Source organism: Vigna umbellata, chromosome 7 (genome assembly GCF_029865625.1).
Source record: "Vigna umbellata cultivar VRB3 chromosome 7, Vumbellata_1.0, whole genome shotgun sequence".
NCBI lineage: Eukaryota > Viridiplantae > Streptophyta > Magnoliopsida > Fabales > Fabaceae > Vigna > Vigna umbellata.
Window position 1 is genome coordinate 7,920,825 of NC_142171.1, and position 26,844 is coordinate 7,947,668.

The following is a 26,844-nucleotide window of genomic DNA, read 5'->3' on the forward strand; positions in this document are numbered from 1 at the left end:
TGTGGGTGAGTTCCTCACCCACAAAATAATAAAAAAGGGAAAAACGGAAGATGAAAAGTTGGAATTTTAAAAAGAAAAAAAAGAGAGAAAAAAAGAGAAAGAAAAGTAATTCTTCCTTAAAAGAGCAAGAAATAGATTTGTTTTTGAAATCAAGTGTCACTACTCTTTCTATATTAATTTCAAAAACTCAGAAATTCCAAGAAAATTCCCTACCTTTGCCTTGGCCTCAATAAAACCTTAAAAAGCCCTCATGATCAATAATTGCATGTTTTCTGAAGTATGTGAATGTTAGAGTCTTGCTAAATATTAATGGTGTCTACTTACATGGGTATTTTGAGTGTAAACACAAGCCAAAAACACTTGAGAGAGTTGGAAAGAAATAGATACATTTTGACTTGAGTGTTATCTTTCATATTTGATTTTCTTGGGAATTCAAAAATGTCAACTCATGTGTGAAGAATAAAGTAATTTCATTTGCATGTCCATGACAAAGTAATGTCTAGATGATTGGTCTATGTCCGGTGTTGTTCATTATTTTGATCCAAATGCAAATATAGAATAAAATGACTCAGAACAAAGTCTTGGAATTAATCAATTTTGCCCAGGAGTGCAAAAGGATAAGTGTATGGATGTGATGAGTGCATATTTATGCCCTCATTTATGCTTTAAAATTCAAATTTTTGATGAATTCATGTTCTTGAATGAGTGATTTAAAGAGGATTTGTTATGATTGAATATATTGTGTTTGGAAATAAAAGGGACTTAAAAAGTGATTTTTAGTTGCATAAATTATTCTTGGATATTCTTACATTTATTTTTGCAGCTGAAATAATAAGTTTTATTGGTCCAAATGGCAATTCAAGGCCCAAAATCAGATTTTGTTTGAAAAATAATATACAAATGGGCCAAACAGACAAACTTTACCCTTGCACCTCCTAAATTTCCTTACATACATCCCTCTTTTCTTAACCAGGCCCAATAGTTAAATTTTACCGTTACACCCTCATAATAGATCCAACCACTCAGATAATGCCATGTCACCATCTTCTTCAACCTTCAGAAATAGAAACCCTAATTCCCAATCCAAACCCTAGCCGTCGTTCTGCTTCCGCCAGGCCATGCGTCGTCGCCACCATCGACAGGTGTTGTTACGCAAAACAACCGTGCCGGCCACCACCTTTCTTCACCTCCGCTCCATCGCGAGTTCCACTGTGACATCCTCCTCCACATTCTCGCACCACCGCACCATCCGCAACCATGTCGCGACCTCATCACCGGATCTGCAACACCACTTCCTCCAAACCGCCACCATCGCGATTCCATCATCGCGCTACCATGCCGCAACCCGCCGTCGCACAGCAACCACCGTCATGCGCAACCTCCACGCCTCGCTTCAGGGCACCATCATCATCCTAATCGGATCGCAAGTCGCTACCTAAAGCCGCTGCAGGAACGACCATCACAACGCCTCAATCATGCACCATTATTCTCCGCCACACCTACAAATCTCGAAATCCCTAACGCGAATCGCATCGTCTCTTTCGCATAACCTACACTCAGAAAACCAAGAACCAGAAACGCAAAGACGAGCAACTAGCGATACACAGTTCTCTCCACCGGTGCATGAGCAAAAGGGAAGCCCTTTCCCCAATCTGAAACCCTAATTATTGAAGGAAGAGGGCAGCCACGTGTGTAGCCCTGATTGGTGCGTGCAAGCTGGGTCAAAATTGGTCAAAGCATGTCAACAAGTCTCCTCTGGTCAAAGGTGGTCAAACAGGGGTCTTTATTGCAATTTTAGAAATTAAAAAGGGGGCTAAAGTGCATATAGAAGAAATTTTGGAGCTTCAGTGTAATTTTGGAAAGTCAGAAAAACTAAAAGATAAAATTCAATTGTTGAATTAATTTAATTTGGGAATATCAACCAAAAATATCTTCCAAATTATTTATAATTATTTAAATCTTTTAATTATTTGGAAGATATAAAATAAAAAATTTTGTCAACTGAATATTCAGAGTCCAACCCAATCAAGCTCTACATAAAGAGACCCAGGGGAAGCAGAAAAAGGGACTTCACTTCATTCATTCACCACTTCTCTCACTTTTCTTTCATCTTGTATTCAACTCCATTCATGGAGAGCTAAGCATCTAGGGCTATTCTGCTGTAATTCCATTATTGATTCTGAGGTTAGGTTGAGTTAATGAAATTGTTTATTTTGATTATTGATTTAAGTTGTTCTCTCTCTATGTCTTTCATCTCTCTATCAAATTAAAAGCAAAGAATTTTGCATCACGTTTGAATCTACATGCATATTGATTATATGAGTTATAGGGTTTCTGGGTTTAATTGAGAATCTACTTTGATTTAACTTAGGAACTTTCATATGATTAAAAGGTTTTTACTATCAATTGAGAATGTACTTTGATTGGTAGTAATAATTTCAACTATAATCAATTGAAAATTTACTTTGATTGATTAGCTTTTAACTTGGTTAGGAATTTAAGAATAGACATGATTAAACACAATAGAATTTGATTGAGAATGTACTTTGGTCGAATTTATTGTGAATAATCTAGAAAGGTTTTGCATTTAATTGAGAATTTACTTTGGTTAATTGCATGATTGCCCTCAAATTAATTAAGAATGTACTTTAATTAATTTGAAACTTGAACAATAATCAATTGGACAATGATTTGTGAATAACCGACGATGAATCTATCTTGGAAAGCAATGGAATTAGCCTATTTCTTCATAATTGTTTCTAAGATTTCTCTTTCTTTAAACATTCTCACTTTTATTCATAAGCATTACATAACATTCATAAGAGTCAGATATTCGAAAGCAATTCAGTGTTCGTAGGGAGATGACTTAGGGTTACTTTAGTCGTATCTACTTTTTTAGATACTACTTGGCAATACTGAAGTTGCCTTGAAAAGTGGTATTAATTTGATAGCTTCAACAATAGTTTATCAATGAGGCAGGAGTGGGACGGAGTGCAAGAGTTGTGCAGGCAACCGAGAATGCCTGCATGAAAGCCCAACCGTTCGGATGAAGTTGGGTGGGAGCCACGTTGAGCACTCGAAGAACGCCTATCTAGAAGTCGGAGAAGGGCATAAGGACGTTCAAGTCGCGAAAGAGCATCGAATAAGCATAGAAGAAATCTGAGAAGTATCCTTTCCGACCATTGCACGCTTGCTCGGTCTTCTTGCAGACGACTATTTTAAAGTAGTCAGCATCTACAACTGCCTTCACCATGCCAATGTTGCGGAGCAACTCCTTTAGCGAACGGCCGGTGTAAAAGGACGAGGTGTAAAGCTTAACCTCGTGGGGAACCCAGTTGTAGTTGGCAACAGTAGGCCAAGCTCTACATCTGCCATCCCACTCACCGGTGAAGTCGATGTTGATTCCCACCTACTCGTCCTCATTGTCCTCAAGGATACGCAAGAAGTCCTCACTGCCCGCTGGACCGACTTGGTCGTTGGTGTGGGGATCTTGCCCACCGCCGGCACCCCACGTAGAAGAGAGGACGCTGCCGACGGGCTCATCACTTGGAGAAGACATGGTTACCTAAAAGGTTGAAGGTTTGGAGCTGTTGAGAGGACAAAAGGTCAGGAAGAACGTTCGGGAGTCAGAGAGCTCGAGGGAAAAGTGAAAATGAGAGAGGACCCTACCACTATTTATAGGGGTGAAGGCGGTTCGTCAAACTCATTTGGGACGTACAAAGGGAAAAGATATAACGGTTGAAACGTCGTGACGTTATGTTTTCTACCTTTTCCCGCTCTTTTTTACAGTCGCGACTCTTCGATTTCTATTGTTCCCGCATTTTGCAGATCTTGAAGGGACGTGACGTTTGTTGAACTGTCATGACCTCAGAAGCTAAAGAATCCTAAGTCGATCGGTGAGACTTGAAAAACCCTACGCAATATCTAAGATCTTGCTAGGACTTGAGGGGTCTATGTTATTATGGGCTTATAGTTGACCGATCGAATACGGTGACAAACTGGGTGGAAAGGACCGAGTAATAGACGAACGTGCAAGAAAGCACACAGTCGCTTAGTCCCGACAACAGTTGAGCAAAGTTAAAGCGCAATTATTGTTACAACAGCTACTGATGAGTGTTTAAGGTTTGCATTAATGATCATTAACAGGTAAATTAATTAGTTAGATTCTTATAAACTCTAAAAGTGGAGGATTAATTTCGAGGTAAACTCACTTTTTTTCATAATTGAATTATTATAGACCTACAGAGAAAGATTTTGAATTGAAGGTCAGAGTGTATTCTGCAAGTCACCCCCTCTCCCCTACACCGATAGGTTAAACAAAGCAAGAAGCGGAGCGGATGTTCGACGGAGACAGAAACTTTACACAAACATCCTTGTCCCAATCCCACCGAAACAAATGTTATTCTTCAACTCAACTGCAAACAGCAAAAAGTACAAGAACTAGCCTCCATCTCAAATGTTTCGTACTATTATTCTGCTAGAGGAGAAAGATAACAATAAAGGAACAATATACATTAACGCGCATGCAAGGCATGCCTTGTAATTGTATTTGCAGATTTCCTTCCCTCATAAATACATGTCCTTTCTCTTCTTTTGAATTCTTCTACTCTTTTGTATTTTCTATCCAAGAAGTTCCTATGATACTAGGGAGAACTTGCACAGTAAACCAGGGATAAGTCCTTATGCGCAGTACTCGTATGTCTGTTTTCTAAGCTAGCATTTACTCAATTTAAAAACATATTCATGGAGGCCAAAAAAAGCAAAAGAACATGAACTCACCAGTATTCAAGCTTAAATAGGATGAAACATACTTTATAACTAAATATGTTGGAATAAAACTGCAGTTACTGACTTACAGAATTGACTTGGAATTTACCATCATGCGTACCCTCACTCACAGAAGTTAAAATCTATAAAGCTCCAAATGACCAGTGCTCACTAAAAGAAGGGGACAGCAAAATCTAAGTGCATAACTAGGAAAGGCCATAATCAATGTAATGTAAAACTGCGTTGTATCTTGGATCTCACTGCTTTAAAGGAATATTCACAAATGGTTTTATTGAAATTTTGGTTCTTCATAGAACTGAATGGGAATCAACCAAACCATGTAGCCGAGTTGAACCAACCTGTTTTCTTCTACATATCGACTCTTACTTTTTCAACCAAACTTTTCTGGACAAGTCCTCTGGCGTTCAATTCATTCAACAACTCCAAAGCTTCCTCAGCCAACCCTTCATAAATAATGCCTTCTACAAGAATAGAATACGTAGCCTCTGTAGGTTTACATCCTTTTGCCACCATATCGGCCAGAAAATCTATGGCCCAACTGGTTTGCCGAGCTTTACATAATGCCATCATAATTGAGTTGTAAATGAATACTTTTGGTCTAATTCCAAACCTTTTCATGTAATTGAAAAAATTTATAGCTTCGTGAACCTTTCCTTCACGACTTAGGCCTCCAACTACTGAAGTGCAAGTAATTGGATCGGGCTTAAGACCCTTACTGCACATCTCTTCCAAAAGCTCTACAGCAAGTTTGGCTTTCCCCATCTTTAGAAGCCCGTCAATGATTATATTGTAAGTAATAATATCAGGTTTAAGACCTATTCTGTTCATCTCTTCGAAGAGTTCCACGGCACACTCTGTTTTTCCGACCTTCAAAAGCCCATCAATTACTGTATTGTATGTAACAAGAGAAGGAGAGCACCCTTTGGAACATAGCTGCCTCAGTATCTCAACTGCATCATCCGCCTTCCCAGTTTTGCATAGTGCAGTTAGCAAAATATTATAGGTCACTATATCTGGGTAACAACCCCTGGATACCATTATTTCCAAGTACTCAATTGCTCTATTAATACCTTTTTCATTACACAACCTTTGAATCAACGGATTGTAACTTCTGGAATTAGGAGTATGACCATGCTTTGGCATCATCTCCAAGACATTAAGGGCTTTATCTAGTAAGCCCTTTTGGCACAAGAAATTGATCAAGATATTGAAAGTAACAACACTGGGGAAACACCCTTTACGAAGCATGTTAGCCATTAGTTTCATAGCATCCATCCATCTTCCACTGCTACACAAGCTACGCAATACAATATTATGGGAAATTACATCAGGCTGACAACCATAGGATGGCAATTTGTTTAAAAATCTAATTGCTTCATCCAACCTACCTTCATAACAAATCCCTTTTATAAGAACATTATAAGTAATCACATCAGGTTTGCATCCTTTCCTCCTCATCTCATTGAACAGTTTCATTGCCTGACCAACTCCACTTTCTTTACAAGCTGCATCAATCAATACAGTGCACGTAACTATATCTGGGTAAGACTTGTTTTGCATCTGTCTGTCAAGTACTTGCATGGCTTGCTTCAATTTCCCTCTATAACACAAACTACACAAAATTGCATCATATGTAGCAGCATTTGGAGCAACACTCATGCGATCCAAAATCCACAAGGCTTCTTCTGTGTCCCCTAATTTGCAATAACTACTGATTAAAACATTGTAACAGGTTACATCAATAACAGCTCCAGACTCCTCCAGAATTCCCATGATTCGAGTTGCATTCTTAGGCCTGCCAATCTTGCAAAACCCACGGATTAAAGCAGTACAAGCAATGACATCAGGGATCTTACCCTTATTAGTCAAATACTCAAGAAACTTAGAACTTTCCTCCAATTCCCCATTTCTAATCAACCTATGGAGATGACGTATCTCTGATTCTTCAAAATTCAGGGAATTATTGACCCTTGCTGAGGACTCCACCCCATTTAAAGCACATTTAGAAAAACTTTCAGAATGTTGCAGACTACCTTTCAAACCAGAACTTCCATATTTTGAACAAACAAACACGCTAAAGCCCAAATGCTGCCTATTCCAAGTCCCATTAGGTTTTCTAAAGTCAATAACCCCATCAGACAGACCAAATAACTGAAATTTGCAGGCCATATTATATACTCTCACCAAATTGAATGCAGAACAAGTGCTATATCTTTCTCAGAGGAAGTGTTAATATGAACAAAACTATGTATGTGGTACCACCAAGTCCATTCCTTCACCCACTTCAAACACTTGCTACACAAACTCTAATACCACCAATGCCTTTTCAGCTCTCAACCTGAAAATCCAAAATCATACATTCCATAAGTGCACTAGTCAATATACTTACAAGTTCAAGTAATAAGCACGCTATAAAAGTGAGGCAAGCCAATAACGAAACCTGCAATAACATAATAACCGATAGTCATAAGCCAAGCATCCACGACGACTACACAACACCAAGGTAACAATATACTTCAGCAGTCATATTCATTCATCAATGTGAACCTATAAGAGTAAATAATACTACAAATCAAGTAAAAAACAAAAATCGCGAAGTTATATTGAGAAATCCGAATTCATGATAAAATCAACATTCCAGAAACAAAAATCAACGATCGAAGTTCTCATAAACTTTATCACACTAATGTCAAAAGAATCCCTGAAACTTGTCTAATCCCTTTAAAACGGGAAAATGAGAACAAGAAAACAGGTTCTGCGGAAAAAAGAACTAACAACTCAATCAAGAAAAGAGGCTAACGTCACTGCGTTTGTAAATAGAGAAAGAAGAAAGTGAAAGATGAAATGTTAGGTTGAGAGGTTTACCCAGTGGATGAGGGTGTAGAAGTTACTCTACGGAAAGTGCGCAACGAAACGGAGGTATCAGTGACAGCGGTGCTCGGGTTGTGCGGCAAACTCAGGTGTCGTGCACACATAGGAAAAGAGAAAGAGAATAGCGCGAAGAGGATTCGTTAGGGATGTTAATGTATTTTACAAAGTCGACGATGGTAAACGTAATAGGGTAAATAAGGAAAATGATACTTCAACAACCATTTTTTACAACATTTAGACACGCGCACATGTGTCAAAATCTGAGTGGTCCATCTTCATTTAATTTTTCCAACTGGACCACTCAGATTTTGACACGTGTGCGCGTGTCTAAATGTTGTCAAAAATGGTTGTTCAAGTGTCATTTTCCGGTAAATAAATAGCACTTTGTTCACATATTTCTTAATTTTTGTAATAATATTTGTAAATTAATGAAGGTAATATATAAAGCAAATTTATATTTGTTATTAAAGTTAAATATATCTTTATATATATATATATATATATATACATATACTGTAAAAAATAAAGTATTAATCAAAAGTCTTCTAAATTTATAATATTAAATTTTTTTCTAATGAAAAAACCAAGATTGATGTTTATAATATGTTTTAACTTGTCTTTTATAAGAAGTATATTTTTTTTTGTGAATATATACAAATAACAAAAATAGTAGGAATTGAGTTTATATAAATGTAATAAATAAAAATCATAATTTATTTGTTAATGAGTCTTTTTAATTTATTGTAGAATATATAATTTATAATTTATTGAGTTTTAAAAACTACAAATAAAAAATCAATAATATCATTTACTTATAAATAAATAGTACAAACAGTATTGGTATATATGTTTTGATGTTAATGTATATAAAACGAATATGAATTCGAAACGAATTATGTTGTTCCTCTTGATGGAAAGAAATAAATTTAAGGATAATGTTCATCTTTTGAACATCAACTCTTTGACCGAACACCAAAATATAACGTTTTAAATCTAATGATGTGTATGAAAAAAGTGAACTATTTAATCAAAATATGGGCATCCATCAATGAATAGTATGTTATTTAATAAAGACATTCAATATATGTTTGAGATTTTTCTGCGTGCGTAGCGCATCTTTATTCACTTCTTTCATAATAAAATTATAATTATAAAAGTAAATATAAATAATTTTTACAATTTAATTATAGATGTTTTTATTTATTTTGTAAATTTATTTTTTAAAAATGTATATATAAAAAGTAGGAATTTGATTTATATAATAATATAGAAGTATAAACTAGTAAAGATGTATGTATTTGAATTTGTTCAAATTTTTTTCGTTGTTCAAGTAGGTTTTAATCTTTGTCAGTTTTAATCAATTTAATCTTTTTATTACGTATAAGTTTGTGGTGTTTTTTATATATTTTTATTTTTTTAATTAAAAAAATATTCACGTGTTAAGTAAATATTGTGTCACATGTCAATGTTATTATATTTGTTGTTTTTATTCAAATTTTGTTAGATTTAATTGTTTACTTTGTCCACATTTTCACTATAGTGTGTCAACTTGTTCTGCACTAAAAGTTTCAACTTTGTCCACATTTGGTATAATGTGCATCAATCAAGTCCAATTCTATTGACGGTGTTTAAATAGATAACGTTGACTTATTTTTTAATCCGTATTGTGCATATTTTGTTCTCGTGGCATTGTCTTGGGATATTGATTGTGACGTGTAAGCCAATAAGAGGATGACGTAGATTTGGGGAAAAAACTTGATGTTAATAGAATTAAGGGTTTCAAGCAAAGAAAATGAACTTGGGGATTTCAGATAGAGGATTGTTGAGTTTGTGATCGAAGAGAATTTGTGATCTACATTACCAATAGAGAAGAATCACAATTGGGGGGTTTTAAAGCATAAGCGCATTTGGGGATTTTGATGCACATTTGACATTGTTCGTGAGATATTTTGAACAACGAAGTGGGTTCTATTGAAGGTCGAAGGTGCATTTTTGTTGGATGTGTGTCTATGGTTGCCTTATGCTTTATGTTTTGTTTCGTTGTGGTGCCCCATGAAGTTAGATGTTTGTTTCGTTGTGGTCCCCATTATGTTTGTTGTTCTTTTGCTTGTGGTGCCCCATTTTCGTTATGGTCCCCCATTATGGTGTGTTCTTTTATTTGTTTATGGTTTGTTAAATTATTTGTTTATGGTTGTTGTTAGTTTTTATACCATGATGTTTATGGTCTATTGTTATTCAATTAACCCTACGCTGAAGCATGTAGTATCTAGGTAGAAGCACGAAAAATTAAGCCCCTACTGATGCATGTGAGAAACAAGTGCACATGATATCCCTGGTGATGAACTTGCAAACTGTTACATATCAATTATTGTGGGTTGGTTTATGATGTTCACTAGTTCAATAGGTGTCTGTTAAAATATACCATAATAGTTGAAGCCAAAATACAAATTATGTCCTTTTCTTAGACCATAATAGTTAAAATATACTATAATAGTTGAAGCCATAATATAAGGACACCACGTACCATAATAGTTGAAGCCATAATATATGGCCAACACCTACCATGTTTTGATCAAAACATAAGGAGTTTGTTAATAGGCTATTTGTGTCGCTTTTTATTTTATAGTTGTATTATGTACCTTGTTATAAACTAAATGTAGTGTTATTTGGCTAAACTAAATGTAGTTTGACAAGAACTTTTATATAGGCATATATTAGTTGAGATGTTAACTCTGATATCAAAGTGGTCTTCACCATGGGGCAAGTTTGTCAATAATGAGTCACTAAAATACCAGTTTGGTCAAACCAGTACTTTGGTAATTGACCCATACAAATGGAGCTACTTTAAAATTTTGTCCATTCTGAAGGAGATGGGTTATGTCAATGTTAAAGAGTTGTGGTATTTGATGGACAAATTTATGATCACCAAAATATGATGTCACAAACTTGTTTTACAATCGGCAAGTATGACCGAATCGTTCAAGTAATAAACTTGGTAAGACCAAGTATCGTTCTTCCCAAAGGACTCACAGCCTAGTTTAGTTGTGTGGTTTGTTGATTAGATAAGACTTAAGGATGAAATATTTGGATTTTTATATGCAAAAGACAAAAATAAACATGTATGCATGAGGTTTTGATCAATGACAAAAGCAAAAGATAAACACTTTCAATGAAATATATGTATGAATATGTTGTTGGGGGTCAATTTCATCTTATCCACTCTCATATATTTTAGGAATTCAACATTCAAATCATCATTGTTAATGCCACTCTCTAAAGTACCTTTCAAGAAGGCTTCTCCCTAATTACGAGTTCATACAATTCCTAGCATTCCTAATAATTAGTTCATAAGTACAGGAGCTTAACGACAACCAATATAATATTGGGAGAGATTCCCCGGATCTAGACTTCCCCGTACGTGCCCGTATCGACAAAACCAATAATCATGCATCGAATGAGTTAAACAACGCAAGCATTAAGCAAAGAGGAAAAACCCTAACTAATGATGAAAGAAAGCATAGGTCTTAAATAAAAGATGTAAAAACAAATTCCACATATGAGAGCTTCAAAAGATTACATTGATTCCCCAACAAACATACAAAGTTTAGTTCACCATATTCATGGTGAACCTAGATGAATAACAATGAAAGAATGAAAGATAAAACCCTAGAAAGGTGAAGAGGAAGCCTGAGCATCCAAGATCCTCCTTCAAAGGGGTGGAAGAGAGAGTGTTTGCTTCGTTCTGCCAAGGATACCTAACCCTAGGAAACCCTAAAGCTTATATATTATTCGTAAATTACAGAAAATTAGGTCCAAGCCCATAAAAGTGCCGCTCAGCGGTAAGTGCGTGAGTCGTTTCTTCCCCTCAGCGGCCATTTTGCCCCTCAGCGGACCTCCCGTGACTTCCTGAGTGCCGCTCAGCGGTAAACTGCCGCTCAGCGGTGACTTCGGCTTCTCCTTTTGCACTTTTTGATGTCTTTTCTGATTTCATCTCTCTCCTTCTTCACTTCTTTCACTAAATTCACCTTAAAACCTACACAAAAACACTGAAATCAAGCATAAACCTGTCCAGCTCTCTTATTTATGAAAATATGAAGAAAAACATGATTTCAAGCTAGTTTCTAAGTGTAAATGTTGCTTTTTGTGTTAATTTTAAGCATGAAAATAACAGTTTTTCAACTGTTATCAGTATTCAATGGGTGGTGGTTCTATGTTAGAAGGAAGGTTGGAACTACTATCTAATGACAAAGGTGCATGTCATATGGTTAACATTGCTATATTGAATGGTCAAGTTCACTTGTATGTTGTACACATGGTGTCAGAGCCTCAATATATTGATATGTTGGAATATTTTGGTGAACTCGAAGTTGTTATGGATGGTGAACCGCAAGTTGAGAGAGATAGTGGTAAACCCCAAGTTCAGAGAAAGGGTGGTGAACCACAAGTTGAGATAGAGGGTGGTGAACCCCAAGTTGAGAGAGAGGAAGAGGATGATGTTGATGTTTTGAAGGAGGGTGATGATGATCTTGGTGTGGAGGGGAGGGTGAGGGAGAGTATGATGTTGTTGTTTTGGGGAGGCAAAGGGTGAAGGGGAGGATGATGTTGTTGCTTTGGGGAAGGGTGAGGATGATATTGTTGTGGAACGGGAGGGCGAGTGACATGATGAGTATGATGTTAGTAATTGGAATGGGTCCGAAGAGGATGTCTTGAGTAAAGATGATCTTTTGGATGTTAGTTTCCATGGAGATGAAGTGGAAGATGATTTCTGCAAAGGTAGTGTCCTAGTTGAGGTGGGTGAACCAAGTGGGTCTTCTACTCCATTTCAGCATGTACAGAACAGGGGTTTATCTGACACTGAATGAGAATCTGAAACTTTAGGCAGTGTTATATTAAGTGATTCATCATATGATGATAGAAAGCGGTATGGAAATTTTGAAATTTTCTCAATGCCTAAAAGTATGGACGAATATAAATAGGAAGTTGGGACATACTTCGCTGGAAAAAAAAAGATTTTACTGAAGCAATAAGAACTTATGGTGTAGAGAATGACAGGAAATTGAAGGTTTTTAAAAATGACAAAAGAATAGTTTGTGTGAAATGTTGAGGGGCAAAAGGAAATTTCCATGGTACGCTTATTGTCCATATAAGGTTGCCCAAAGTACATGGCACTTAAGGAAGATTATAAACAAGCATACATGCAGTATAAAATTTAATGTTCATTTAGTAACTTCAAAATGGTTAAGTGGCCTGTTAGAGAAGAGCCTAAAAGAAAATCCAAATATTAATCTCACTAACCTCCAAAACAAAGTTTGTAAGAAATGGAACATTGGTGTGTCTCGGTCTACAACAACATTGAAGGTTGTTTCAAAGAATAATATAAAAGAGTCTATGACTATGCAAATGAGCTATTAAATCCTGGATTAACTATCAAAGTTAATGTAGAACCTAATGACGAGAACCCAATATTCAAGAGACTGTATGTGTGTTTGAAGGCATGTAAGGACAACTTTGTATCATGTAGGCCCATTATAAGTTTGAATGAGTGTTTCTTGAAAAGGAAATATGGAGGTGAGTTGTTAACTATACTTCGTTTTGGATTTTTCCATCTCGTGCATTGAAGATGGTCTTGTGGCAACGAGTATCACCGACGTTGTGGAGGCACAACTTAGGCGGCGTTCTCATATTCAATCGTGATTATCAGTGGAATCGCAGGGCCTTCATCGTGCAAGGGGATTCTTTTCTTCCCTTTTTTCCTCTTTTTTCGTTCTGGAGACCGTCGTAAGGAGGAAGAACTTTCCTTTCCTCTTCTTCTTCGTGGTTCTAGTTAGCGAACACCCTTCTCGCAATGTGGTGTGTGTGACGACGGCGGAAGTTTCTTCTCTTCATTCTGACTTTGCGGCGCAAGAAGGAAGCTTCCTTCTCCTCCTCCTCTTGTGTCTTTGATTGGGTTCCTTAGGGTTCTGTTTAGATATCTCATATTTTGTGATTTGGGATATAGGGTTTCGTTTCGCTTTGATTTGAAAAATAATTGGTTCCTCTGAATTCAGAATTGGGTTGGGGTTCTTCTACCTTGTAGATCGGTGTGGAGAATTGGGGTTTCGATTCTTTGTTCTTGTTCTCTTATTTGTGGAGTTTGCATATCACAAACTCATAATTGACGAAAACAATATGTTCACACTTGAAAAATCAAAACCCTAATATCAGAAAATCACTTCCAAAAATAAAAAATTCACCTCACTATGCCTTAAAGTGTCCACGTCAGCCAATAAATGGCTTGTCATTGACTGAGTGCTCAATTGGGCATTTGGTCGTTAACGATTTAAACGTCGTTTGTCAAAAGGACTAAATTGAACATAAATTACGATATAAAGGACTACATTGAACATTCTAAAAAATTAGGACAATTTTGAACAAAGTTGATAAAAATTGGGACCAACAATGTTATTAAGCCATTATTTTATCAAGGAATATCATACCTAATCAAACTATCGAGATTTGGTCACATATATTGTTAATATATAAATATTTACACCAACAAATATATCTCAGAATATCTTTTTACCACTTTAAGTCAATAAACCTGAATGGACCTTTTTGGATCACCATATTATTTAACATATTTGTTAGTATGTACAATATCTATATTAAAGAAAAATAGTTTTGGTTTGGAACATAAAAAAAAACATCAAATATTATAGCATTCAGGATTTTGTTAAGGCAATTGCTTCCTTCACTCCATCAAATTTCTCCTTTCACCCTATCAAAAGTTTCACGAAAATGTTTTCCATAAAAGAAGAGGGGGTGATTATTTATGGGAAAAGAAATTCTGAAATTATTTATTGTATTCCGGAAAATGATAGGGTGTAGGAAGGAATTTCCTTTTGTTAAGTATGGTTTAGGCTTACAGAAACCAATCACTCTCGGAATAGAAATAAAGTCCAACTTGGTCACAAATTTTTAAAGTTACGAGATTCCAATAGCCAACAAAACAAACAATGGAAAGAAGGAGAATAAAAGATCACAGTAAAATTATTAGAAATTGCATTGCTCTTGTAACCTTGTTACTCTTTCATAGTTTAATTACGGTCTTTATTTTTCTTAGTGGTTACATGAATATACAAAAGATTCCATGATGCTTCAGTCAACTAGATCACAAATATACTAAAGTGACTTCAAAGCAAGAACGGGTAGTAGTAGAAGAGTTAAAAGAAATGAGTTACAACTAGACCTATAATCTCAGTTATCAGTACCATACATGCACAAAAAAAGAGTGTACAAAACAAGGAATTCATCTACTGACTTCTTAAGTGTGACCATGTGCTTGAAAGGCCATAATATTTACCACAAAAAGGAAAAAAAATTAAAGTAACAAAGAACCTTAAAGTAGACAAGATCTGTTTGGCTCCAACAGATTACACAATACAAGTACTCGATTCACCCAAAAATGAAATTTCATTCAAAGTTAAATGTATAACTATTTTTAAACATCCTCTTAAACATACACAAGTAAATGGAAATAACATAAATACATAATCAGTGAGCACAACGAACATACAACAAAATACCTAAACATTTTACCCGCAATTTAAAAAAGGACCGCGATACTTTAAAAATGTTTTTTTTACAACTTTTTCACAATTGTCATATGTCAACACATTATTAGAGGAGGTTAACATGAATTTTTTATATGAAAAAAGTAACGTGGGAAAGTGTAATCAGATTACACTTATGAATCCCAAAATACCCTTGCCTTTTTCATTCAGAAAAAGAGGGTTTATTCTCTCTCTACAATTCAAATTCTCCGTTCTCTATGCACTCTCGGTTCAAAGTGTGTCCTTTTTCTTCTCTGTTGAAGGTTTGACCTTTCTTTGTTGAAGGTGTCTCATTTTTCTTTTGAAGGTGTGTCCTTTCTTTCTTTAAGGTCTCGTTTTGGTTTTTGTAAATGAAAGCTCTCTTTTGTTTGTTCAAGGTCTCACCTTTTTTGTTTGACTCCATAGATTGTATTGCGCGAAATGGAATTGTCCGATGAGAGCAAGGTATATATCATATGATCTTTGGTTTTCCCCTATCTCGTTTCAATTTTTTCCTTTTCCTTTATTGTTAGAATTTCCTTTTATGGTTTTATACAATTGTAATTTTTGTTAAATTTCAGTTCCTTGATGATGTTGGTGCATCAAGCAAACAAATTTGTTACTCCTCTGTGAAAGCATCAGCTATTTGATAACAGTTGAAAAACTGTTATTTTTACACTTAAATTCTATATTAAAAGCAACCTTTAAGACTTAGAAAATAGCTTAAAATCAAGTTTTTGCTTATGTTTTTGGAAATAACAGAGTAGTTGGATAGGTTTTATGCTTGGTTTCCTTGTTTTTGTAGGTTTTGAGATGAAATTGATGAAAGAAGTAAAGTGGGATAGAGATGGAATTAGAAAAGGACACAAAAAGTGCAAAAGAAGAGAAACCGCAAGTACCGCTCACCGCCAATTACCGTTGAGCGGCACTCTCAAGAACATGTTGGCACCGCTAAGGGGAAAAATGGCGCTGAGGGGAAAAATTGAACACACGCTACTACCGTTGAGCGCCACTTTTCTGGGCTTGGGCTTACTTTTCTGTACTTTTTAGAATATTATATAAGGTTATAGTTAACCTAGGTCAATCATCTTTGGCTGGGACGAAGCAAAAACACACTCTTTCACCCCTTGGAGGAGGATTTTGGATGCTAAGGCTCCATTCTCAACTTTCTAGGGTTCTATCCTTCACTTTTCCATTGTATTTCATATAGTTTCACCATGAATATGGTGAACTAAACTTATTTTGTTGTTGGGGAATCAATGTAAATCCTTAGAAACTCTCTTGTATGGAATTTGTTCTTTAAGATCATTTTTATGATACATGCTTTCTTTCATTAATAGTTAGGGTTTTTCCTCTTTGCTCAAAGCATGCATTGTTTAACTCATTCGATGTCATGATTATTGCTTTTGTCGATATGGACACATACGGGGAAATCTAGATTTGGGGAATCTCTCCCAACAGTAGTATAAACCTAGACATAGGAGTATGATGGTTGGTTGCCTTTAAGCTTCTGTTCACTATAATGCATGATTAATTGCTAGGGAGACAAGAAATTGTAAACTAGTGATTATGATTAGGCTTTCTTCACCGAGACATCGGGTTTAAAGTAATTTAGAGAGTGACATTAACATTAATGAAAAGAATGATGAATTCCTAAATACAAGAGAGTGGATAGGATGAAATTGATAAACCCCAACAACATATTCATCCATATATTTCAATTCACGTGTTTTGTTTCTTCTTGCCCATTGATCATCACATGCATACATATTTACTTTTCAGTCTTTTGCATTTGAAACTTACAACAATTTGTTCACAAGTCTTAATTAATCAATAAATCACATAATTGTCTAGGCCATGAGTCATTTGGGAGAACGATATTTGGTCTTACCAAGATTATTACTTGATACGATTCAGTTACACTTGCCGAGGGGTTAACAAGTTTTTGGCGCCGTTGCCGGGGACTCGTGGTTTAACTAGTCTATTTGTGTGATTTTTGATTACTTTTGACTTGTTTTGAATTTTGTTTTTCGGTTTTTATTTTCTGTTCTTATTTCCTATCTTCTTATCTTTTCAATTATATCCTTTGATTATTTCTTCTCTTTTCTATCTTTTTGTGCTAACAAAATTTTTCTAGGGTTTTGTTTTATTGTGTATGTAGGAAGCAATTCGCACTAGAAGCAAGAAAACCTCAGAACCTCTTCTTGAAGGCCTGGACAAAAGTAGAAGGAGGAGGAGAGTTCGAACTTCAAGAGAACTATTCCCTTCTCTTGAGAAACTCTTACAACCTTCACCACCAAGGTCTTACCATAACACTGATGATAATAGTTGAAAAACTGTTATTTTTATACTTAAAATTGACTTCAATTACAACCTTTATGACTTAGAAATTAGCTTGAACTCATGATTTTGTTGAATTGTTGGAAATAAGAGAGTTGGACAGGTTTTATGCTTGATTCCCTTGATTTTGTAGGCTAATTGAATGGTTTGAAAGAAGAGTTGAAGTACTGAATGATTGGAATGCAGAAAAGTCAACCAGAAACAAGAAAAGCAATCAGTCAACCAAAAAAGTCAACCAGTCAACCAAAATGCAGAAAAGTCAACCAGAGTGCAGAAAAAGTTGCGACCGAGTGGCATTGAGCGGTAATTTCCGCTGAGCGCCAGTTTTCAGGTGCCGAAATCACCGCTGAGGGGCAAAAACAGCAGCTGAGGGGCAAAGCTAAAGTGTCACACTTGCCGCTGAGCGGTAAAAACCGCTGAGCGACACTTTTATGGGCTTGGGCCTAATTTTCTATACTTTTTAGAATAATATATAAGCTTTAGGACGTTCTAGGGTTTGTATCTTTGGCTGAGACGAAGCAGAAACACACTTTTCACCCCTTGGGGGTAGAATGGGAGATGGTGACGACTCTCCTCTTCTCTTTCTCGGGTTTTTCTATCTCTTCCATTCTTTCATTCCATTGTTCATCTAGTTCTTCCATGACGATGGAGAACTAAACTTATTTTGTTGTTGGGGAATCAATGTAAATCCTTAGAAACTCTCTTGTATGGAATTTGTTCTTCAAGATCATTTTTATGATACATGCTTTCTTTCATTAATAGTTAGGGTTTTTCCTTTTTGCTCAAAGCATGCATTGTTTAACTCATTCGATGTCATGATTATTGCTTTTGTCGATATGGACACATACGGGGACATCTAGATCTGGGGAATCTCTCCCAACAGTATATTACAAACCTAGACATAGGAGTATGATAGTTGGTTGCCTTTAAGCTTCTGTTCACTATAATGCATGATTAATTGCTAGGGAGACAAGACATTGTAAACTAGTAATTATGATTAGGCTTTCTTCGCCGAGACATCGAGTTTAAAGTAATTTAGAAATTGGCATTAATATTAATGAAAAGAATGATGAATTCCTAAATACAAGAGAGTAGAAAGGATGAAATTGATAAACCCCAACAACATATTCATCCATATATTTCAATTCACGTGTTTTGTTTCTTCTTGCCCATTGATCATTACATGCATACATATTTATTTTTCGGTCTTTTGCATTTGAAACTTACAACAATTTGTTCACAAGTCTTAATTAATCAATAAATCACATAACTGTCTAGGTCGTGAGTCCTTTGGGAGAATGATACTTGGTCTTACCAGGATTATTACTTGATACAATTCGGTTACACTTGTCGAGGGTTAACAAGTTTTTGACTCCGTTTTCGGGGATTGAAAATTTGTTCATCAACTGAAAATATGGCAGAGGAGAATAATGGTAGACGAACTCTTGCAGATTACACCATTGTGGTTGGCCCTCGACATTTTAACAGCATAGCAAGACCGAGGGTCAATGCTGCAAACATGGAGGTGAAACCGGCGTTGATTCAATTGGTGAAAAGAAATCAGTTTAATGGGCTATCACATGAAAGTCCATATGAACATCTCACCACTTTTAATGAAATCTTTAACACCGTGAAGATAAATGGAGTGCCAGATGAAGCAATCAAGCTTAGCTTGTTTCCTTTCTCATTGGGAGGCAATGCTAAGTTATGGTTAAATTCTTTTCCAGAAGGTAGTTTTACAGAATGGGAAGTTGTGGTTGCAAAGATTTTGAACAAATACTTCCCACAATCTAAAGTCAACAAAGGGAAGCAAGAGATCTCTTCTTTCAGACAAGGCATGGAGGAAACATTAGGCCAAGCATGGGATCGGTATAAAAGTTTGTTGAGAAAGACTCCCACACATGGTTTTAATGAAGCAGCAGTAGTTCTATTTTTCCTTGGAGGTCTTGGTTCACAAACCAAGTTGATGTTAGATGCCTCAGTTGGAGGTAATATTAAATGTAAGACTCCAGAGGAAGCAACAGAATTGATAGAGAACATGGCTGCTAATGACAATGAAATGCATAATGAAAGAGGAGCTCCTATTCAACAGAAAGGGGTTCTACAATTACAATCAAATGATGTCTTGCTCGCTCAAAATAAGATTATAACTCAACAGTTGGAGAATCTAACAAAGACACTTGCTCAATTGCCAAAGGAATTAAAAATTGTTGCTCAAGTTCAACAACAAATGTGTGAACTATGTGGTGGTGACCATATCAATGGTCAATGCGCTTTTCCAATAGAAGCCTTGGAAGATGTAAATGTCATGGCTAATCAATTTCCATACCGCCAAGGTAATTACAACCAAGGGTGGAAACCTCACCCAAGCATGGGTCAGGGTCAAGGACAAACTGGACAAGCTGGACAATCAGGCCAATTTAACATACCACAGCACCAACCATCATTATGGCAACAGAAAAAACCAACACATTAAAAACAACCTTATAAAGGAATGACGACGAAGGTGTTACAAGAGTAGAGCTTGTAGAACCTCGTACGTTGGATATCATCCGAAACATGAGTGAATTTTGTATTTAGTGATTATTGGCAGTAGGAGGTCAATGTAGATAGATGTAAATGTATTGTCATAAATATTTTGAATGTTAATAAAAATGTCGGTTATTCCCTTTGTGATTGTCATTTTCATTTGAATTGTTGTTGGTCATCGTTGTTGATCATTCATTAGTTTTGATTTTATGAACAATTTTTATTCCATTTCAATGTCCTTCATAACCGAAATTTGACATGTCCATTGTGGATGAAAGTCCATTTTTAGGCAAGACATGCCTTGGTAATTGATTAGATCATCCCTATAATCGATTACCAAGGTCTAAATGGCTTTTTGTACAGAAAGTTGGTGCTCACTACCCAGCTATGAGAGTCTCACTCCCTAGGGTAGCTTTTTTGACATTAAGGGGGATTTTTTGAATATTTTGCAATGGGTAACACATCTTAGTAATGGTTGATGGTGGGAAGTCCTTATAATCGATTACCAGGGCAGAAAATGGCCAGAAATGCTTATGGAGCTCATCTAACTTACACGAAAGCACCCAAATGACATTTTTTTCTCAACAACTCAATGACCTAACATGTTCGTTGGTGCACTAATCACCATTCATGACCATTGAACTCACTCACCCATATAAAATAACAAACATGAAACAATAACTTGAAATTAAACTCATTTAGGAAGCTTAAAAAACATTTATTTTGGAAAATTACACTAGTACAGTAAAGGGAAACGACATCGGTTATTTTTGCCTATCCGTAGCGGTTCTACAACCAAGGTATATACAGGCGAGGCAAAAAGTAGTAGGCTTTTTGCCTCGGTTCTGAACCGATGCAAAAAGATATATGCTTTTGCCTCAATTCAAATGCAACCAAGACAGTAGAGGGTGTTCCTTTAATATTTTTATTTTTCGCCAGACTTTTGGCCTCGGTTGTTGGTAAACTGAGGTAGTAGAGGGGGGTTTTATGCCTCGGTTTAGAGTTGAACCGAGGCAATAGAGGGTTTTGTTTTTTTATCAATGGGTCATATGAGTTCTTTGATGCTTTGCGTGGCTACAAGTTCCGAGAGATTACAGGCTTTGCACCTTGGATTGAAGACTTTGGTATTGCAATCAATTTGAGAGGATCTTTTAGTTGGAGCAAACCTGCAATTGACGACAAAAAAACTACTTAATCATAATACAAACATGGTCATTAAACTCAAAAGAAATTTGCAGTGAAAGGAAATTAAACTAAAAAACATATAATCATAGTAAACTTAATGCAAACCAAACTTAACACTATTTCTTCCTAATTGGTGAATTAAAAGAAGAAATCATGCTTCAAGAAAAGTCAATTCCTCCAAGAAGTAGGAAAGTAAAGACATGAATTGATTAACCAAAAACAGAAGAGCCGAGCAAGATCAAGAATTTAAAGGCACATCAGAATCAAAATAATATTGCGCAAAAATATTAAAGCAAAAAAAATCTAAAATTAAAACTATTAAAAATCGAGAAAGATCAATGGAACCCAGAAAACACATAGGAAATAACAAGAATCTGGAAATTTGAATAGAAGAACAAAACAAAAAAATTTAAAATGTGCGTTCCATTAAAGTCTGAAATAAAATCCGTAGAAGTGTAACATTTCACTCTTTGACTAAAAATATGCCATGCTCCAACTCTCTCACTCTGTCAAGTTTTCCGTGCTTAGAGTGTAATATTAGAAACCATTAAGCAAACAAAAGTTTCAAACATAGTCAAAACTTTAAAAGTAATATTGAAGGTACCCTTAACTTTATTGAATGCTTTGTACAGTAGAAGATGTAGAATCAATCTCATTCGCTTATATTTTAATGTATAAAGTGGAACTTTAGGGAAAGTAGGGAAAAGATTGGTAGAGAATAGAATTGAAATTTATGAAAAATAGCTTTATGCCCACATAATTAGCAAATATGATGGGGTAAGATATGCAATAGAGAGGTTTAAGACCTACTTAAACTGACAATAAAGATTCCTAGGCAGATTAACCCTGCCACAACATTAGATATTATTGCAATCATGTTCATAGTACCATATAAAATTTAATTTGACCCACGCAGATCTTGAACTTACGACTTTCGCGTTATTAGTACGACACTTTAACCAACTGAGCTAATAGACCATATTGATATTTGGAAGCAATATATAATATAAGATATCCATATATGTTCAAATTGTTATTTTATAATAACTTTTCAATAATGCACTTCTTTCTAACCTGCACTTCTTTAGAAAATGAACTCATTTCATAAATGACTATTACCTTAATAAAGTTTCATAATATATTATTTTAGTAAGCATACTATTATTCAAAATATATATATATATATATATATATATATATATATATATATCAACATTTTTTCTTTTATTCTAGTTTGCAATTTGATTAACAAAAGCTTTGTAATAATGTTCAAAGCAAAAAGAACCTTAAATAAAAAAAAGGAACAAAACAAATTTGGATTAATTATTTACATAGTTTTTTGTTGTTTCATGTAACACCCCGATTTCTAAGATGTCACAGGTTATTAAAAATCAGTAAAAATAAAAATTTCTCATAGTGTATAACGGTAATTAAAGAAAACCTTATCTAATTACATTATTTCGAGTAACAAAGTAATGAAGAAAATACTTCAATTATATTGTCTTAACTTGTAAAATGCTTTAAATGAATCTCAAGGTTATTCCTCATTCTCTCTTGATTCAATAACGTCTCTAGAACATATGTAACATTATCTCATGTATAAAACATTATATGATCATCACCGATAATTTCATTCCCCAAAACACAAAAAATGGACATGTATTGGATAAGCTACCGATAAAATAATCATAAAAACAAGATACATACATACTGATTATATGAACCATAATTAAGCACACAACAAAATACATATCTTCTGATTATACCAACCGTAATCAAACACATAAAAAGATAGATACCTTATGATTATTTCAACCATAATCAAACATCTCATACATAGTAGTAATAACAATATGATTCTTAATCCTCTAACATAAATATTTCAATCATACATAATTACTCGAGACTTGTAATATTAAAAAATAGTCTCATTATTTTTAAGCCATTACCACTTCTAGAATAACATTGTCTAGGTCTTCAGAAATACAAACAAAGTACCAATATAAATATCCCATGCTTTGTCACACTTTAACTTATTCAATCCAACTATAATTGCATTTGTCAATGGTAAACAATACAATCTAGTCATAGCAAACAATTATACTATACAGACATGAAATGAATTCTTAACTCACAAGGATAAATTTTGCAATCTTTTATAAATTTTATAAATATGTTAAAAACATTAATCAATTATTTCAATAAAAAACTTATTATGAAAGTGAACTCAAAATTGAAATTTTCAAGCTTTTTTTTACTTGAAAATTATAATTAAAAAACAGTAAACTTACTTTTGACAAATTAAATCCAAATTTAGTTAGCTATAGTGAAAAAGTATAATTTCATATTTATCCTACACATATGATCATAATAGTTAAGGGTAAATATCTTGAGTACTAAACTCCAATCTTTGTTTCATTTATTGTTTTTGTTCATTTTTAGACTCAACCTTCACGAGATTCATGGGGACTAACTAACTTAATAGGAAGCTCACACTTTTCTAAAATAAATGAAAAATTCATGTTTTGAAACACAACTTATGCATATTTAACCTATAAAATGGTATTTAAGAGCACAACATACTCATTTTCCTAAATTCTTTTAAATCTATATATCTTTAAGAATATAATTTTTTCCATGGGATAAATTTACTTGTTTTTAGAATTTCTTATCTTAATATTTGAATAGACGGAATGGATAGAAAAGTTTATTTTTGCTACCTTTAAACACTTAAAAATGATATATATATATATATATATATATATATATATATATATATATAAATTTTTACTTATAAAGTCTATATTATTTGAATCAAAACTTAAAATTTAATTTGGCCCATGTAGGTCTCAAACCTACAACCTTCGCGTTATTAGCACAACGCTCTAACCAACTGAGCTAATAAACCACATTAATATTTGGAAGCAATATATAATGTAAGATATTCATATATGTTCAAATTGTAATTTTATCATAACTTTTCAATAATGCACTTCTTTCTAACATGCACTTATTTCACATAAAATGGACTCATTTAATAAATGACTATTACCTTAATAAAGTTTGATAATATATTATTTCAGAAAGCATACTATTATTCAATATATATATATCTATATATATATATATATCTATATATATATATATATAGATATATATATATATATATATAGATATATATCTTTTATTCTAGTTTGCAATTTGATTCATCATAAGCTTTGTAATAATGTTCAAAGCAAAAAGGAACCTTAAATATGACCAAGAGAATAACTATCACATTCTTTCTCAATAACTTGTACTTCAGTCTTTACTGTCTTTGTAGATTTCAAAGCTTCTTCAAGATCTTTTTCAAGCTTTTCATTATCATGCACAAGATTATCAATTCTGTATTCATAATCTCTTCTCTCAGTTGATAATCGATTGACCTTGTACTGAAGTCGCATGGCCTCTGCATGAACCTCTTGAAATGCATCCAGTAGCATGTGGTACTTGACTTCTATTGGTTCATTTTCAAAGCCATCATCACTGTCATCATTAGATTGTACCGAGCCAGCCATGAAGCATAGATTTGACTCTTCTTCATGGTCAGAGCCTTCATCACTTGAAAATTCTTCATCACTGTTTTCGCAGGCAATATAAGCTTTCTTTTGTTTCCTGTTGTTATCCTTAACATACTTGGAGAATTCTTTTTGCTTGTTCTTCAAGTCTGGACAGTCAGGCTTGATATGACCATCTTTTCCACATTCATAACATTGAACAGTGTTGCTTCTTGAATTCTTCTTTCCTCCTCTTGAGAAACCTGCATGGTTAGTTGCAGAATTTTTATTTTTCATGAATCTGCAAAATTTTCTTACCATCATACTCATCATTTCTTTTTCTGGTATATCTACGTCTGAATCTTTATATGATAAAAGACATTTATAATGAGCTCATTATAAGAATTCATTTCATGTTTGTATAGTATAATTGTTTGCTATGACTAGATTGTATTGTTTACCATTGACAAATGCAATTATAGTTGGATTGAATAAGTTAAAGTGTGACAAAGCATAGGATATTTATATTAGTACTTTGTTTGTATTTCTGAAGACTTAGACAATGTTATTTTAGAAGTGTTAATGGCTTAAAAATAATGAGACTATCATTTTAATATTAAAAGGCTCGAGTAATTATGTATGATTGAAATGTGTATGTTAGAGGATTAGGAATCATATTGTTATTACTACTATGTATGAGATGTTTGATTATGGTTGAGATAATCAGAAGGTATGTATCTTTTTATGTGTTTGATTATGGTTGGTATAATCAGAAGATATGTATTTTGTTGTGTGTTTAATTACGGTTCATATAATCAATATGTATCTTGTTTTTATGATTTTTGTATCGGTAGCTTACACAATACATGTTCGTTTTTGTGTTTTGGGGAATGAAATTATCGGTGATGATCATATAATGTTTTATACGTGAGCAGATAATGTTACATAGGTTCTCGAGACGTTATTGACTCAAGAGAGAATGGGGAATAACCTTGAGATTCATTTAAAGCGTTTTACAAGTTAAGACAATATAATTGGAGTATTTTCTTCGTTACTTTGTTACTCAAAATAATGTAATTAGATAAGGTTTTCTTTAATTACCGTTATGCACTATGAGAAATTTTGATTTTTACTGATTTTTAATAACCTGTGACATCTTAGAAATCGGGGTGTTACATGAAACAAAAAAAAACTATGTAAATAATAAATCCAAATTTGTTTTGGTCCTTTTTTTTATTTAAGGTTCCTTTTTGCTTTGAACATTATTACAAAGCTTTTGTTGAATCAAATTGCAAACTAGAATAAAAGAAAAAGTGTTGATATATATATATATATATATATATATATATTGAATAATAATATTCTTACTAAAATAATATATTATCAAACTTTATTAAGGTAATAGTCATTTGTTAAATGAGTCCATTTTATGTGAAATAAGTGCATGTTACAAAGAAGTGCATTATTGAAAAGTTATTATAAAATTACAATTTGAACATATATGGATATCTTACATTATATATTGTTTCCAAATATCAATGTGGCCTATTAGCTCAGCTGGTTAGAGCGTCGTGCTAATAACGCGAAGGTCGCAAGTTCGAGACTTGCATGGGCCAAATTAAATTTTAATTTTTGATTCAAATAATATAGACTTTATAAGTAAAAATTTATATATATATCATGTCTTAAGTGTTTAAAGGTAGCGAAAGTTTTCTATCCATTACTACTATGTTTGAGGTGGTTGATATAATAAGGAGGTATGTATTTTTTTTTTGTGTTTGATTATGGTTGGTATAATAAGAAGGTATGTATCTTGTTGTGTGTTTGATTATGGTTCATATAATCAATATGTATATATCTTTTTGTTATGATTGTTTTATTAGTAACTTACCCCATACATGTTCGCTTTTATGTGTTTGTGAATGAAATTATTGACGATGATCTTATAATGTGTTATACGTGAGCAGATAATGTTATAAATCTTCAAGAGGTGTGATTGGCTTAAGAGAGGATAGGGAATAACC

At 34.1% G+C, this 26,844-nt stretch overlaps 2 protein-coding genes and 2 non-coding genes across 4 annotated transcripts; 2 read left to right on the plus strand and 2 right to left on the minus strand.

The window, feature by feature from the left end:
- Positions 1 to 4,784: 4,784 nt before the first annotated feature.
- LOC124828258 (uncharacterized) lies at positions 4,785 to 7,011 on the minus strand. Its single transcript, XM_047301515.2, has one exon. It carries the CDS (start codon positions 6,955 to 6,957, stop codon positions 5,137 to 5,139), a length of 1,821 nt encoding a protein of 606 aa, XP_047157471.2. The 5' UTR covers positions 6,958 to 7,011; the 3' UTR covers positions 4,785 to 5,136.
- Positions 7,012 to 19,089: 12,078 nt separating this feature from the next.
- Positions 19,090 to 21,294, plus strand: LOC148195088 (uncharacterized). The gene is made up of 2 exons (XM_088095085.1): positions 19,090 to 19,869; positions 21,181 to 21,294. Exons 1-2 carry the CDS (start codon positions 19,090 to 19,092, stop codon positions 21,292 to 21,294), a joined length of 894 nt encoding a protein of 297 aa, XP_087951211.1.
- Positions 21,295 to 24,118: 2,824 nt separating this feature from the next.
- TRNAI-AAU (transfer RNA isoleucine (anticodon AAU)) lies at positions 24,119 to 24,192 on the minus strand. Its single transcript has one exon. It is a non-coding gene; the product is annotated as a tRNA-Ile (tRNA).
- A 2,170-nt stretch (positions 24,193 to 26,362) lies between these two features.
- TRNAI-AAU (transfer RNA isoleucine (anticodon AAU)) lies at positions 26,363 to 26,436 on the plus strand. The gene has a single exon. It is a non-coding gene; the product is annotated as a tRNA-Ile (tRNA).
- The last annotated feature ends 408 nt before the right edge of the window (positions 26,437 to 26,844 follow it).

Bases quoted from the DNA above. Each gene is read 5' to 3' on its own strand.
- LOC148195088 (XM_088095085.1), top strand. From the start codon at position 19,090: ATGGAGGTGAAACCGGCGTTGATTCAATTGGTGAAAAGAAATCAGTTT. The intron at 19,870-21,180 runs GTAAATGTCATG...CGTGGCTACAAG, and splicing joins CAATAGAAGCCTTGGAAGAT to TTCCGAGAGATTACAGGCTT.
- LOC124828258 (XM_047301515.2), bottom strand. From the start codon at position 6,957: ATGGCCTGCAAATTTCAGTTATTTGGTCTGTCTGATGGGGTTATTGAC.